This window comes from Chelonia mydas, chromosome 6 (genome assembly GCF_015237465.2).
Source record: "Chelonia mydas isolate rCheMyd1 chromosome 6, rCheMyd1.pri.v2, whole genome shotgun sequence".
Lineage (NCBI taxonomy): Eukaryota > Metazoa > Chordata > Testudines > Cheloniidae > Chelonia > Chelonia mydas.
Window position 1 is genome coordinate 104,279,988 of NC_051246.2, and position 17,039 is coordinate 104,297,026.

A 17,039-nucleotide genomic window follows, 5' to 3' on the forward strand; every position below is an offset into this window, starting at 1 on the left:
AACACCCTGGATGCAGAGTCTGTGGCATCCCAGGGCATCTGGAGGACACCCTTGGCTACCGCCTTGCCCTCATCTATGAGAGTGGTGAACTCCTGCACCAGATCCTGTGGGAGGCTCTCTTTGAACTTGCCGATGGAGTCCCACAGGTTGAAATTGTACCTGCCAAATAGGGCCTGATGGTTAGAGACCCTAAATTGGAGGCTTGCTGTGAGAGACAGAGCAAAAAAACCCAAAACAAACCAAAAAACCCCCCCAAAAAAACAACTTTCTTCCAAATACGTCTAGTCTCTTGGAATCTTTATTTTTGGGGGTGCCACTTGCCTGGCCCTTTCATTGGCGGAAGACATGACCAGGGACCCCACAAGAGAGTGGTGTATAGGTATTCAAACCCCTTGGTGGGAACACAGTACTTCTTTTCCGCCTTCTTGGATATGGGCAAAATGGAAGAGAGGGTCTGCCACACCAACTTGGTGATCTTCAGGACCCCTGGGAGAACGGGCAACGTGACCCAGGCTGGAGCAAAGGCAGGAATGACACTGAAGGGGTCCTTGGGCTCCTCGACCTCCAAGTTCAGGTTGGCTGCCACCCTTTTAAAGAGGGCTTGGTGCTTGGTGGGCTACCAGTTTGTGAGGGCCCCACCACCACCTCATCCATGGATGAGGAGGATGACTGCACCACTGGAGGCCTCCCTCGGGATTACCGCTTCAGATTGGGCCCCTTGCTCCGATGCTGGCTGTGCCAGAGGTAGCTTGTCCGATGACACCTGGGGAGGAACTGTGGGAGTACGGTTCCAGTATTGCCACTGGGCGGGCTAATGCCCCATACTGGTACCACAGGCACCTTGGCAGGCTCCCAGCTGGGAGATGATTCGTCCCGTACAGGGGACGGGCTAAACAGTTCATCCAACCCAGACCACTGTCCTTCTGGAGACCAGGGCAGGGCTGTGGAAGCCTCAGTCTGTTGATTGACTCTTGTCGACGACCAGTACAGGGAAAGTGAGGGCCGGTTCCTGCCTGAAGAACGGTACCGGCGACTGGTGCCATGATCAGGAATGGTCTTGCATCTGAGGAGACCGACGACTAGGTGACATGCGAGGCGATGGCGACCTGCGCTTTGGCGATTTCTGGCAGGAGGACCATTGATACAGAGAATATGGGGATCGACATCGCAATTCCGGAGTCCCGTGTCTTGCTAGCAGAGACCGTGGCGTCAGAGATCTGGGCCTCCTGGCCAGAGACCGGGGTTGCAGTACTGGGGTCCTTGGCCATGGTGAAGGGGAACACCACCTACGGTCCGGGGGCATCCCACTGCCTTTAGGGGCAGTCCCATCACAGGCTTGGTCATCTGAGCTGGTGTCTTGGTGGAATCCGCCATGCGGCCAGGTGTCTGTTGTGCCAGTAACTAACTGTTCTTCTGGCCGCCGGGCCCACCTCAAGCACAGATGGCCCTGCTGGGATCCCCTACCACTCCGTGGAGTCAGAAGTGGGTCCCTGGCTGGTACCCACCAACTGGTAGCCATGAAAGCCTCCGTTGCAGGCATGAGGCCTAGCTCAGGTCCTTTGCCTGAAGTTCCCTTTCGCGGTGCCTGCAGACCAGATGACTTAGACCACTTCTTCAGTACTGGCAAGAGCTAACAGTGCTGGGTGGAACCTGGTGCCGGTGGTGCACTGCATGCCAACACTGAGGTAGTAAGTGTGGAATCCGAGTGAGAGGGTTCCGATGCTGGGCACAGAGCAGCCTCTATGAGGAGGGCCGTAAATCAAATGTCCTGCTCTTTTTCAGTTCGGGGATGAAAAGTTTTGCAGATCCAGCACCTGTCATTTCGATGAGACTTTCCCAGGCACTTCAGACAACTGTTGTGAGGGTCACTGATGGGCATCGGCCAGCTACACTTGGAACATGGCTTAAAGCCAGGGGAGCAGGGCATGTCCCGCTCCAGGACAAAGTCCCAGCTGGGACTCTAATTACTAAACTACTACTAAAACACTTAACAGCTAACTAATCACTGACTAAATAACCAAGGAGAACAATCTGAACAGTGAAGAATCGCTAATGCTCTTGCTAAGCAAGACCAGGCACTCCAACCAACTGTCAAGGCCGGTCAGAAGGAACTGAGAGGGCGTAGGACTGGTGGTGCCTGATATATCGCCGCATGAGAGCGCCACTCCAGAGAGCATCACAGCTGGCTCTACAGAGACAACTGTACACATGGGTGCGCACACACCTAGAATGGAACTGACATGAGCAAGCACTCAAAGAAGAACATGTTTTCACTATTTGCTTTCAATTCATATGCCAAATACTCCAGTTTTTAGATTGTAACAAATGTTACTGCTTACAAATAAACTAATACCTACTACCTTGATTAGCTACAGTTGTATATTTTGTCACTTTTTACTTATGAACTAAAACCTGCAGTTTCATTTCCTTAAAATATGTTTTATGTTATGTCAAGTTAATCCATAACTGCAATATAAAACAGCAATACACAAACAATTATTGACCTGAAAATTCCACTATCAAAATTTTGAAACCCAAGGAGACCTCAAGGGATGGTGGCACTAAAGCTCTCTCATCATGTCTTGGAACATACCTCTTTAGTTCCCAATTTCATCATCATCATCATTTTGCTTTGCTTGCAAGATGGACATATATTGCTCTGGTACCTTCCTTCTTATCATTATAGAGATTCTCATTTGGACACTGACAAAATTCTTATACAAGAGCAATGGACTAATCAACTTTCTGATGTAGTTGCTAAACTGACAAGCCAGGAGATTATACAGGTGGTTTTCCATGTACTCGGACACCTTCAGAGTAGAAGCAATGACATTTCTTAGTGCCAAACACACATTTCACATTCCTCGACTGTAGAGGTTACAGAAAAGTGTTTCATTACAGTCCAGTTCATTCTACATTTCATGGTTCAGACACATTTCTAGTAATATTACAGGAAAGAAAACTCTGCAGTAGCATTCTTCAAGAAACATGCATCCTTCATGTTTCAGTAGTTCTTATGTCAGCATCAAGAACTGTTTCACAGCCTTCAATACTATTACCTACAAAATGTTTTCCTGATATACTCCTCTAGGAAAGGGCACAAACTATTTAAACAAGTCAACATCCCACATTTCTGTCTTCCACAGTTCAATATCACTCTTACAGTCGTCCATATAAGAGATGATCTTCCTCCAGGAATTTCATCTATTCTTTAATACCCACATTGCAGACTAGAAAGATTCTGGCAGTGTCTGTTAAATAATCTATATTCTGTAAGTTTCCTAAGCTATCCAAGTTTCTTGTTACAGTTAGGAAATATCTGAAGTGCAGATCTACTTTGAAAAGTGACTGTTTAAAAAATGGCATAACAGTACTGTATGTCACTAGATAGTCTCAATATATTCCATTACAAATCTGCCAGTTTACAAGTAAAATTATGTTTTTTTTCCCTACAACTGTCAACACTGAAGACAAACTGAGTTCTGAATGTCATGCTATGTTCTCTACTTTATGCATCATTGTCAATAATAAAGATGCCACAGGACAAATTATACCCTCAGTTATACCTACACAATGCCTGTCCAGTGTCAAGCTGGGTAGGAAAGGGCCTCCATGAAAAGGAGAAGAAAAAAAAAAAAGGTACTCAGGAGGAGGTCTGAGCAATGGTGGCCTGAAAGGATAGAGATGATCTTTTCTCCCTCAGACAGGGAGATTAGAAGCACTGCGGTTGCTGCTCCATGCTGTGATTCTCCAGCGGATCCAAGCTACCGATATACTTGACCTGCCATATACTGCATCTTCTATTCAAATTCATTGCAACATTATAAGGTGTCCCAGATAAGAGCATACAAATTGCAATACTAGTCTAGAATCCTGCCTCTGACAGCAGCCAATACCAGATACTTCAAAGGTACAACTCCCAGAACGCATGACATGGCAGCACCTTAAATTCAAACAACAGATAGTAAGGGCCAACACTTGACCTCACCAGAAGTCTGCAGGTATACTGGAGCTGTCTGCATTATCTTCACAGACGTAAGGACCAACAACATAAAATGAAAGCCCAAATTATGCATTAATTGATTACTCCCTAACCACCACTCCATTTGCTAGGAAGTGTCCTACTTGTCAATGATTAAATGATTTTTTCAAACCCAGAAAAATGTTTGTGGCTAAAACCACTTTTTATTCCTGTTATCCACAATGCCCAACATTTATGTTTCATACATTTTGCTTTATTTCATTCTTCTTCTTTGTATTCAGTGATCTTTCTCATTAATCTAACCTTGAGAGGCACTAGCCATCAACTTCTCTCCTCTGAATTTTTATTTGAAAACTTTTTTGAAAATTGAAAAATTGTTTAAATATCCTTTCAATTATCAATGTATCTTTACGAATTTAAAGCCTTCCATTGCTCTGAACTTCCCCAGTAACCCGCAGAAATCATGTAATCTATTTTGCATAATCTATATAGCCAGTCATTCAAATTTATACATCTTAACAATTTACATCCTATTATGAAACTCGGAATATTTCCTTCTGTCTCAAGATGAGGCTTAACAAAGCTCACTAATTTTCCCGTCTCATGTCATTTACACCCACAAATGGATATCTGCCTTCACTCTTTTTCAAACAAGCGAAAATGTATTTCATTTAAACAAGTAAGCCTATGCTAACAGTGAAACTTAATATCTAGGCTCTTATATCATGCTTTTCACCCACAGAGTTTAAATATTTTATAAAGGAATACATGAAATTTTCCCCAATTTACAGATAAGTTAACAGCCACAGAAAGATGAAGTGATCTGCGCAAGATCACCCAGCAACTCAGTACCAACACAGCTCATATTTTCCATCCACTGGACCTTGCTCCCTCCCTTGAAGTGAAAATATTAAACAAGGTTTAATTCAAGACTTACAAAAGTGACTAGTGATTTTAGGTGCCCCACTTTTGGGGTGTCCTAGTTGAGACAGAGTAAAGGGCCCTATTTTTCAGGTGCCATTTCTCAAAGACGTACTCATATTAGCACACCCTGACTTAAAAGTAGATTAGAACAAATGAGCCATGTCTTTCTGTAGTGTCCTGGCTTTTGGTCTTGCCAAAATAAGTGGCTATGTTATGGAGACAGTGTGGCCTAATGGCTAGAGCACTGGATGGGACTTGGGAGACATGGGTTCTATTCCCAGCTCTGCCACTACTGGGTGACGTTTGGGCAAGCCATTCAAGTCTTCCTTGGTGCCTTGGTTTCTCCATATGTAAAATGAGAACAATGACACATACTTTGTAAAGAGTTTTGAAATCTACTGATGAAATGTGATAAATAAGAGTTAGTATCTAATGGCATAATAAAACTCAAGTGTGACTGGGAAAACGTTTTCAAAAACTAAAAGGAAGAAGCAGTTTAACCTTGTATTCAATCTCAGGAGCTAAAATGAACACATTACATACCTTGTGCAAGCATGTTAAACTCCAAAAACAGTGCTATGTGATAAAGCTCCATAGCTTCTTCAGCCCTAGTCATGTTTAGTTTTCCTGCTACAAGAGCCTGAACTTCACTTAGACTCCCCACTGAGGGGCTGCAGTGCAAAACTGAGAGGTCCACCACATCTGTATACATACAGTTTAAAATGACCTTGGCATATTTTTTTGGTATGATAGATTCATCCAGTATAATTCTAGTTGGAGTCCGCAGGGTTCGGTCTGTGATTTCTTCACCAGTTCGTATCCTCCTTTGCAGTAGGTGTCGAAAAAATGGTGACCGTGATGAAATAATAGCTTTGTGAGCTCTGAGCTCTTCATCTAAACAGTTTGGACTTCCACCAAATGATTCTACTAGTTCAGAGTTGGATGAAAAACTAAGAACCACATCATAGTAACACATATAATCAAACAGCCCACGCATATCAACATCTAAGGAATTTGGTGTTCCAAATTCTTCGCTAAGCTGCACAAGGATATCAACATTTTGGAATCTCGAATCCTCCATTCCAAACTCTCCTGTATAAAGGTAGTGTAACAAAGCAGAAAACATAGGCATGTCTATGCCAGCTGTGTTGATATCCATTATTATCTCTGCTCCATATTCTGGTGAGGAAGAAAGCAGTGTCTTAAAAAATGGACACCTTGCTGCTAATATCGCACGATGCACAGGGAAGCAAGTTTCTTGAAATATTAAGTCTACATCAGTACAGTATTTGTACTCATACAAATCAGCCATGTCTTTCTGTAGTGTCCTGGCTTCTGGTCTTGCCAAACTCGCTTGTAGAGAAAGTTCCTTTAAGGCTGAAGTTCCCTCATACTCTTCTACTAATGCATTGACATCTCTAACATCCCAGCCTGAGAGGAGCTCTCGCATCTGCTTGGCATGATCAGCAGACCGGCTAGATTTCCGACGCTTAATAAATTTCTTTTTGAGGGTGGCAAGGCCAGAGCTTTTCTTTTTCTTGTCTTGAGGTTTCTCATGGCCATGGTCAAGGCTATACAGTTTTGATTCACAGCCATAACCTTGATGAGAGTAGGATGATGTTCCTGAAGATGAAAGGAAAATTTAATGGGATTAAAAACATTTGAAGAAAAAATTTAACGCTGAACCACTGGTATCTTTGGTTAGATAAAGATTAGCAAATGTCATCACAATTTACATAATCTTCCCTTCTCTTTACATCAAGTTCTTTAAATAGGCACTAGTCAGATTTGCAAATGAATCACTGCAGGTTCATTTATTCATCTCAGAGCAATAGCCTGTAGCACAGTTTTGCTAACCAGAGGCAAAAGAGTAATAAAATGATCCACTTTTCCAGAGTAGATAATAAATTTGTATTATCTAATTCTAAAGTTCACAAATACAATACGGTTTCCTGACCCCACCCTAACCCACTACATTGTGAGAATCCATTTTAATTTAAAACAGATGTTTTGACTGCATTTCCAAACTGTATCTATTGAAAAAGGCATGACCAAACTATGCTTTTTGCAGATTTTTATTTCATTTAACAAATTTTTAAAATTTTGTTGCAACCCATGTGTTGGCCTCATTTTACTCAATCTCCAATTTCTGAATACACTATTGCAAACATGGCAAAAAACACACCAATGGAAGCCTTATTTTTTCCAGTTGCCATATGACAGGTGGGAAAAAGATTTCACCTAAACCAAACAAACCTTACATGGGAAAATACATTTGTCTACTTTAGAAAGGCAGCAGATATAATCTAGCAATTACAAAAAGAATTCCAAAATGGTTACGATAACTATGCTCATTTAGAATAGTATTTTCAAATATAATTTTAATAAAGTATTTTACATGTCTATTGATATTACACAGTGTGGGTCTATCCTTTTCAGTCTGCAGATTCACTACGCCACCTCTATTCTCAACTAACTCTAAGCCTCTGTGCCCTATATAAACTAAAAGTTTTATCATAGACTTTATAACATATATACTTTATTGTACATTTCTCTAAGAGATCTTTATTATTTTAAGTAGGATTGAGTGATACTCATGTTACAACGTTACCATGAAATTAGCCTGTGAAAATACAGTGTTACTTATATAGCTAATATTGTAGCATTTCACATTAAGCCACGTGAACTGTGAAAAGCACAAACTCAGCTGAAACCACTTTTTAGAACCTGGTGGACTGTGGGAACAAATAATTCTTCTGTAAATTGTTGTGACTCACTGTCACCAATGCAAATGGCTATGTAATTCTACCGTTTACCTGTTACGCAAAAGCAGTTAAAAACTCACCATCCATTTTATGGGATTTGCTTTACTGGTTCTGCAACACTTTGTGGATGAAGGAAGTGTCTCTCCCACTGTACCCAGCTTCATTTAAATTCTACCGGACCAGGGAATGCATCCAGTTTACAGTATGAGTAACCAGTAAAATTATCTAAAGATTATTTAAATGAAAGGCTAAGGACAACTCAAATGATTGCAAGCCAAAATATCCTACTTCACAATTCCAAAAACAAACATCCTTTCTCCCTGTGTTTTATTGTTCACTGATCTCCCCATTGCAACATCTTTATTTGTGTGATCTTTATATTAGATAGAAAGCTTGGAGCAGGATTCTGCTCTTATTTTCTATCAATGAAGTGCCATCCACACTTGCAGCACTATGTAAATAATTATAATTCCATAAAATACACTATGTTAAAGTGCATTTTCCAAAAAAAGGGACATGCAAAATGTCAAAAGACTTGCAGAAAAATTAAAAGTACTTAAGTCGCATTTTATAGTTCTGTGATCCCCAGGCTCCAGAATAATGTAAGATTACAAAAAGCACCTAAAATAAAGTAAAAAAAAAAAAATGTAGACCAGGACTGCAGAACTCTCATCCCCTCTTCTCTTTCACTTGCACCTGAATCACCACTGGAAATCAAAACATGGTTCAAGTTAGCATGTACTAGATACCATGTACAAGGTATAGACCCTAACTGTAATTAATATTACAGTATTACCCACAATCATGTATTCGCCTATCTATTCTGAGAGACTAACAGTACACTATTATTTTAATAACTGTATGTCATCCAGGTTTGAGCCAGAGGGAAAAAATGAGAAAGCCTAAAGATATAGATGGGTCATTGTTGTAATCTAGCAGCATTTAGCAGCTCAGCATCTCTCTGCAAAACACTATTTTCAATTAATGTCTCCGTATGCTGATTTGATTTTCTTCTTAGTGCAACAGTGGGAAAAGAAAATTAAAGAATTTATTTTTCCCCTGTGAGACACTGAGTTGTTAAGTGCTGTGAATTTTAAGATGACAATAGCTTCATGCTCCTCAGTTTATACTGGTCTTTGAGCAGAAAAACATTTCAAAAAACAGATAACTGCCCAAAGAAACTACTTGGCCAACTGACACTGAATAATAATGGGATTTATCCAGTCCTCCGCATGCCTATACTTTTTCAGAATGGAATTGTAGAACTATATTTAAAAATAAAACCTTAAACAGGCATCTCACCACGGTAAATGGTATGAAAGCCTTATTCTGAGTTTTGTAAGCAAAGCAGTAACAAAGATGAATATGTTATGTTTAAATCTTTAGTGGAACAAACGTATTCTCACAGCAGCAAAAAAAAGGGTGTACCTTCTATTTCATGTACTCTCTCTTTATGAATGTTACGATATAGATATTCAGGCCTGTCTGTAAAGGCCTATACTCTAAGAATTTAGGTGTATTCTTATCTCTTGGCTAGTTATAGAGGTACAAAAGAATCAAAATCACTGTCTGCCGGTGTAAGGGCCTTTTCTTACTGTGACAGTCTGAGGCCCTGTTCTTAGGCTAAGGCCTTTGGCTAAGCAACAGAGGCAGCCATAAGCTGGGAACCAAACGGTCACATCCTCACATTCCAAACTAGTCACATTGAAATAAGGTGCTATTGGGCTGTTAGGAATACAATCCTGTCCTGAATACAATCCTGTCCCGATAGTGCCTATCACCTCCAGAGAAAGGGAAGTGCCTAGAAAATGTAAAAGGAAACTTAGTTTGATAGCATCCTGTCTGGCAAGAACTCACTTATCAATAGCTGGGATGTGAAATCCTCACTTCTGTATTGTTTTGTCATTATAGTTCCCACTTTGCTATTGTTTGTCTGTATAATCTCTGCCTGGTTCTGTGATTGTTTCTGTCTGCTGTATAATTAATTTTGCTGGGTGTAAACTAATTAAGGTGGTGGGATATAATTGGGTACATAATCATGTTACAATATGTTAGGATTGGTTAGTTAAATTTCAGGAAAATAATTGGTTAAGGTATAGCTAAGCAGAACTCAAGTTTTACTATATAGTCTGCAGTCAATCAGGATGTAGGGGGGTGGGGGTGGGCATGCGGGTGGGGGAAATGGGAACAGGGAATGGGGGTAAGGAAATTGGAATCATGTTTTGCTAAAAGGGGAAATGGGAACAGGGAATGGGGCTGGGGAAATTGGAATCATGATTGGCTAAGGGCAGGAATGGAAACAGGGACACAGGTGTAAGGCTCTGCGGTGTCAGAGCTGGGAAGAAGGATACTAAGGAAGGAAACTGGAATCATGCTTGCTGGAAGTTCACCCCAATAAACATCGAATTGTTTGCACCTTTGGACTTCGGGTATTGTTGCTCTCTGTTCATGCGAGAAGGACCAGGGAAGTGAGTGGGTGAAGGAATAAGCCCCCTAACAATGAACTGCAAGTGACTTTAGTGTTCTTGGAAGAAAGTGACTAGTAACACAAGGCAGGCACCATGAAAATACTCCAACTGCTTTGTCAATCAGTTTTCTCAATTTGTAGCACTCAGACTATATCTATACTAGGACGGTGGTATCAAGTTTTAATTGGGAATAAATAGAGTCTAAGATAACATGATTTGAACCTAGATCCCCAGAAGTAAAAAGCTAGTGTATACAAAACCACTTTATGACCTTGTTCTCATATATCCAGTTCTATTTTTAGAAAGTAAGTAAATCTCATGAATAGAAAACAAGTTCCATACACAATCACCGTCTAGAAAAGTGATGATTTCTAAGAATAAATACTAGTTATTCGATCAACTGCTGAAACGCTCAGTAACAGTCTTAGTCTGTTTGAGCAAAATATCCGTTTTCCTCTGTCATGGAACCAAAAGAACGAAGAAATAAGAATCAAGACGACAAAAAGGCAAGGAGACAAGGGGGGGGGGGGGGGGAAGGTAGGGAAAGGTATTAGGGGAAAGGCCCTGATAATCCTTATTTATCCTTCTTATATAGCATATATAATCATGGTATTGTAGGGTTTTAGGCTGGGATTTTCAAAGCAGCCATAAGAGGACTGGGTGCTTAACTTCCATTGATTTTTACTGAGATTTGATGCCCTATTTCCCTAGGCTTCTTTGAAAATCTCAACCTCAATTCTCACTGGATAAATTGTGCGTCGCTGAAATTTAGAGGTGACAAAAAACATTGGTATCTATCTTAGGGTTTTATATTGCAGCCCATCACTGCATCTTCCACATATAATTAATAGCAATAGCGAAGTTCCTAGTTAACTCCATGGAGTCTCTGGCATGTCTCCTTTTCAGGGTAAAACTGCTTGGGGTATGATCTGGTTGGCTTGGTGACTGATTTCAGGGTCAGCTGTTTGGGGGGGAGGGTTGCAGCATTTAGGTAGATAGAGATATCAATCTTGTGAGTGTCATTCTTGCAATGGTGGAAAGACTTTAGCTTGGGATTGTAAAGGAAGATAGCTCAATTTGTTTACCACTGCTAGTTAATCAGAAATTAAAGGGATATAAGTGGAACACTTAAATTTTTAAAGCCTTGCAGGAAGTAATGTCCCATACTCTGTAGGCACTCAGGTGATATTTACTACAACAGTTTTCTTGGCATCCTAAGGTGAGTACACACACAAAATGGAGAGTCTACTTTGGAGATATGCAATATGTAATGAAGATTGCATCTACTCAGATTTTCAGTAACTTCTGGTGGATTAAAAGATACATATTCAAAAAGTATTCGCAGATAGCAGATGCTTCTCTGCTTAGGACGTATCTGCACTTTCAGTGATGATTAAATATAGAACAGGAGTACCTCTGGCACCTTAGAGGCTAACAAATTTATTAGAGCATAAGCTTTCGTGGGCTACAGCCCACTTAATCGGATGCAGAGAATGGATCATAGAGTAAGAAGATTATATATGCCCACGAAAGCTTATGCTCTAATAAATTTGTTAGTCTCTAAGGTGCCACAGGTGGTACTGTTCTTTTTGCGGATACAGACTAGCAGCTGCTACTCTGAAACCTGATTAAATATAGGAATAACATTGCATCACGATCATTGGTTAACTATTGATTCCACATCACAAGCCAAAGCACTCAAAAAAAGGAGTTTTACATCTTATATAACTATGGGTTTACATTACAATTTAGGATTTTAAATCTCAACAAGGGGTAATCCAAGAAAATAAGTGGTAGCATAAGAACATTTATGCTATATACCATTACAAGAACAATCTTTAGGCTGTCAGATTTCTGAATAAGTTTTTTTTTAAAAAGATGCCATCAGTGAAACCACTCAGCGTTTTAATTTTTTGTACTATGGTTGTGTTTAGGGGTTCCCATTGTGAAACACACACATACACCTCCAAAGATCTTTGGTTTCAGAGCTCCTAAAACACACAAATTTCTGTTTAAGTGATTTTAGTGCTGCTGGAAAATAAAGGCCTCTGTTTAACAGAAGAAAAATGTAGTAGGGACAGAAGGATGAAGTTTCCCAGGTTGTGCCCGAACCATATACTGGAGTGATCATCTCTATGGGGGAGAAAGTGATTCAATCTCTGTGTAGACAGTGTCAACAACACAGGAAAGAGGACATGGGGGGAGAGGGGGAAAGAGGAGAAAGAGAGAGAGGGGAGGTAGGAATAAAAATAGAAACATTTTAATTCTATTAAAATATGATGCACAGAGCTTTCTGGAGCAAACAAAGTAGAAAAATGGTACATGTACTGTTTAACAGGTACCATCTGTCCCTTATAAGCAAGGACAGTTTTCATGTATGGTTGAGATCGTCCAGAGAGCCAACTGTGATGGTAGTTTTTATCACATGGACATCTGTCCATTAGGAACTGGAAACATCATCAACTCATTTTGCACATAGGCCAATTAGTTATTAAAAAGTACCAAATTTCACACACTACTGAGCTTAAGTGGATTCAAACAGGTGAAGATGATAAAAGGCTCTGCATCCCACTACCAATACTGCAAGCAATCCAATACAAGCACATACAATACAGTAAACGTTATAAAAATGGCAGGAGAATTGAAAGTTACCTATGAATGTCTGTTGTGCCTGCGAATTTCCCCCTACCCTTGGGGAACACGAATGAGGGTAGTTAGATGCATTAGCACCCATTTTCTTTAGTCACTCAGGCATGCCGCCTGCTGGCTCTTCAATGTATAATTCCATAATCCATTATAAACCTTCAATCCCCGATCCAGCAGACTATGTTCTTCCATTTCTAAAGAAAAAACAAAAAAACAATAAATTATTTAGTTTTGTTCATTGTTCTCAGTAGTTACTCTAAAATATATTAAATTGAAAAAGTTCATTTATGTTCCTAATCGGATATCCTCCAGTACAATTTTCAAGACAAAAATAACTTTAAAAAGTGATCATCCCATGGATGAAGATCAAAGAATATTTTTCTTCCAAATTATTCATATTAATAATGCAGTTGCATGTTAAAATCGCCAAGTAACAGGATAGCTGTATCATGAACTTTTAGCTCGCAAGTTTACAATTATGGGCTTGCCTATACTATACTGATAATTAAAGCAGCAAAGCTTTAAAGTTAAAATGACAAGAATTCCCTTTAATGTAGGTACAGCTGTCACTGTATAAAATTGATTAAACCAGATACAACTTCTTCTGGTTGGGAAAGCAGAATAAACTATCCTAGTAGAATGCAACTTTATACCATTATAACTGCATCCACACCAGAACTTAAAACCATTATAAGTGTGAACTCCTAGCTTACAGTAATAATTTTCTAGTGTAGACCACCCCTAAAATTTAGATAAATTTGTTAAAAGCAAACCAAGTCTTCACATAAAATAAATTCCTTATAGAAAATATAAGGTGTACTTTAATGTCAAAAGGTAGTTAATCATGTACAAGTAAATATTGTAAGGCACGAGGTAAACCAGGGAACTCAGCACCAGAGACATACAGCACAACGATTCATGTTGTATGTACGGACCTTAGACCAGGAGTCCCCAGTGCGGTGCCCGCGGGCGCAATGGCACCCGTTGGGGCAGTTGTGTGTGCCCGCAAGACACCACGCCGCCGAAATGCCGCTGAGGAGTGAGGCCACCGGAGAACCACCCGCCGAAATGCCAAGAAGCGTTGCCATTTCTCGGCGACGACGCTTCTTTCTGCTGCCACTTCTCGGCAGCATTTCGGCAGCGGGTGTCTAGCGCCCACCTCAGTCTTCTGGGAATAGGAATGTGCTATTCCTACAGAAAGGTTGGGGACCACTGCCTTAGACCTTAGTCCATCCCGTGCTTTGCTGCATATTGGGCTACCCACATTTGCCATCTTTGCCTGTCAACTGCCCTTCTCTTCAGATCTTCCCATTTCATGTTGAGGTGCTTGATGTCATTCAGAACTGTTAGTTTCCATGTTATTTGCGATCTTCCTCTCTTTTTTCTTGCCTTTTCTGGCTTCCATTCAAGGGGTGGCATTTGGTAAGCATTCTTTTTCCATTCTCAGCACGTCCCAGCCACTGATGTCTTCTTTTGTAGATTACTTGTGAGAGAGTGCCTTGTCCAGTAATTCTGACTTCTTCATTCCTCTTCCTCTAGATGTTATTCCCAATATTCTTCTCAGCCAGTTGTGATGAAATGCATCCAGCTTTTGCATATCTTTCTTGATAAGTTGCCATGTCTCACTGCTATATGTTGTGATGGCGATAATTGCTTTGTACACGTTCAGTTTTGTTTTGAGGGAGATGTTTTTGAGTTGCCAGATGTTTTTGAGTGGTATAGAGAAAGTAAATAAGGAAGTGTTATTTACTCCTTCTCATAATACAAAGAACAAGGGGCCACCACATGAAATTAATAGGTAGCAGGTTTAAAACAAACACAAGGAAGTATTTTTTCACGCTACACACTGTCAACCTCTGGAACTTCTTTCCAGAGGATGTTGTGAAGGCCAATACTATAACGGGGTTCAAAGGGGAGCTAGACAGATTCATGGAAGATAGGTCCATCAGTGGCTATTAGCCAGGATGAGCAGGAACGGTGTCCCTAACCTCTGTTTGCCAAAATCTGGGATTGGGTGACACGTTATCATCAAGTGATCCATGCGCTCTCTGTTCATTCCCTTTGGGGCACCTGCCATTGGCCGCTGTCAGAGAACAGCATACTGGGCTTGATGGACCTTTGGTCTGACCAGTATGGCCATTCTTATAGTTCTTCCAAATGCAGCGTCTGCCTTCCCAATTCTTCTTATTTCCTTAGAACTTTTATCATCTTGGCTGATGGTATTTCCAGGGTATGTAAAATTGTCCACCTTCTCCAGTTTCTCTTCTTCAATTTTGATTTCTGTCCCTATAATTCCCTTTAACATGACTTTACATTTCTTTGCATTGTATCTTCTCCATTACTTTTACTTTGTTTGTACATTTTTGTAGCCTGTTGGCATCTTCACTGATAAGAGCAATGTCGTCAGCAAAATCTAGATCAAATAGCCTTTAACTGCTAACATTTTAGGATGTATGTATCACTGTTGCATTGTTTTATGCTATAGTCAATGACTAGCATAAACAAAAATGGAGACAGGACACAGCCCTGCCTTATACCTGTCTTGATACTGAATGGCTTACTCAATTCATTTTCCATTTTAATGCAGCATTTTGAGTTGGCGTAGAATGCCTTCATAATGTTAACTAATTTTGTTGGAATTCCATATTGTTCCACAATTTTCCACATATTTTTCCTCTGTTTACACTATTGAATGCCTTTTGAAAGTCCACAAAATTGATGGCAAGACTGCCTTGGAATTAAATTGTGTTCTCAATAATCCATCTCAGGGTGAAAACAGTGCCTGTGCACAATCTCCCTTGTCTAAAACCAGACTGTTGTTCACGTAGAGTGGTATCCATCTTTCCTTTCATTCTGTTCAGGAGGACTGCTGGTAATACTTTTCCTGTGACTTTTCCTTACTCCCCTCCAATTTGAACAATTGTTTAGATCACCTTTCCTTGATAACTTGATGACGATACCAAGGGTCCATTTTTCCGGCACTTATTCCTCCATCCATATTTTGTTGCATAGCGAACAGATGACTGATTCCACGTCTTTGCCTCCATATTTAAGCATTTCAGGATGAATGCCATCCAAACCAGGCGCCTTGTTGTTTTTCAGCCTCTGCAGTGCTTTTTTTAACACTTCTTTGATTTTTACCTCAGATACATCTATATCTAGGTCTAATGGTTTATCATTGTTACATTCCAGTCTTGTAATTGGTTCTGGTTGGTTTAGCACTTCTTTGAAGTGTTCCACCCATTTTTTTCTTGTTCCTCCTGTGTTTTCAAAATTTCTCCTTGTTTCCCTTTCATTGGGACACTTCTGAATTTTGATCCACATCCTGTTAACTGTTTCAGGATTGTGTAGACTGTTCTTGTACTGTTTCTTTCCCCTGCTTCTTCAGCTTCACTAGCCTTTACTTTCTATCCAATTTCGCTTATCTTTTTGCATTGTTTCTTTACTGCTTTGTCTATGCGTCTATGTACAGGCACAAGCTTATTTACATTCTCCTCTTCTCAAGAAGATCTGTTTAGATTTGTTTTCAATTTGCAGTGTTAACATTTTATCACCATAGGGAACAGCCTAATTGTCAACTGAATATCAGCAGCTTAAGGTGCACATCCTCCGCCGCAATGAAAACACAGATGCATGGGATGGAGGGGATTATGTACTTATGTCTAAGTTGAAAGATGTCTACAAAATTCCTTATTATAATAGCCCATGAACCCCAATAAGGTTTAGGGACCCATTGTGCTAGACAATGTATAGAAAGAAAAAAACAGTCCCCTGCCCTAGAGAGCTTACAGTCTAAGGGTTTAATCTTCATACAAAACTTGTATCATTTTAACTATACCAGTATAAAGGTTCAAGTAGTACAAACCCTCTACCCCCCATAATTAACTTTTGTTCTGTTGTTCAACCAACATTAACAAGTTGCATTCAAATGTACAAAGTTAGATAACTGTATTTAATTCTAACACTGGCAAACAGTACACATTTTATTCCTTTAAATCATAGAAGACATGACTTTGAGGGTAGTGACTTTTGCGGTGGGGAAGGGGAGGTGGAGGATATTCTTTCTAGTTAGAAGGCTTAGGACTTGGGCTAGTAAGTAAGTTTTTCAAGCTCTGTACTTAAGCAACAGGAAAAAAAGTGTCTCAAACAGCACAGGGGCTCAGAAAAACCTGTCAAAGAGAAGATGACAATCAATTTTTTTTCTGCCAATTCCAAAATTTGGTTTAATTATAAATAGATTTAGTTTCTATAAAG

General features: G+C 40.2%; 1 protein-coding gene across 10 annotated transcripts in view; it reads right to left on the reverse strand.

Annotated features, from left to right (window-relative positions):
- Nucleotides 1-17,039, reverse strand: part of BTBD7 (BTB domain containing 7) — a 114,947-nt gene that overhangs the window by 69,164 nt on the left and 28,744 nt on the right. For 9 of the 10 annotated variants that reach the window (XR_005225593.2, XR_005225594.2, XR_005225595.2 and 6 more), the window contains 2 exons: nt 12,792-12,979; nt 5,450-6,529 (listed from right to left, as the gene is read on the reverse strand). Coding sequence is in view for 7 of the 10 variants with exons in the window: in XM_037900866.2 (XP_037756794.1) it covers nt 5,450-6,529; nt 12,792-12,873 (1,162 nt within the window). In the remaining 3 variants the exon portion in view is untranslated. The remainder of the gene's footprint in view (nt 1-5,449; nt 6,530-12,791; nt 12,980-17,039) is intronic. The other variant, XM_037900870.2, reaches the window with a different exon arrangement.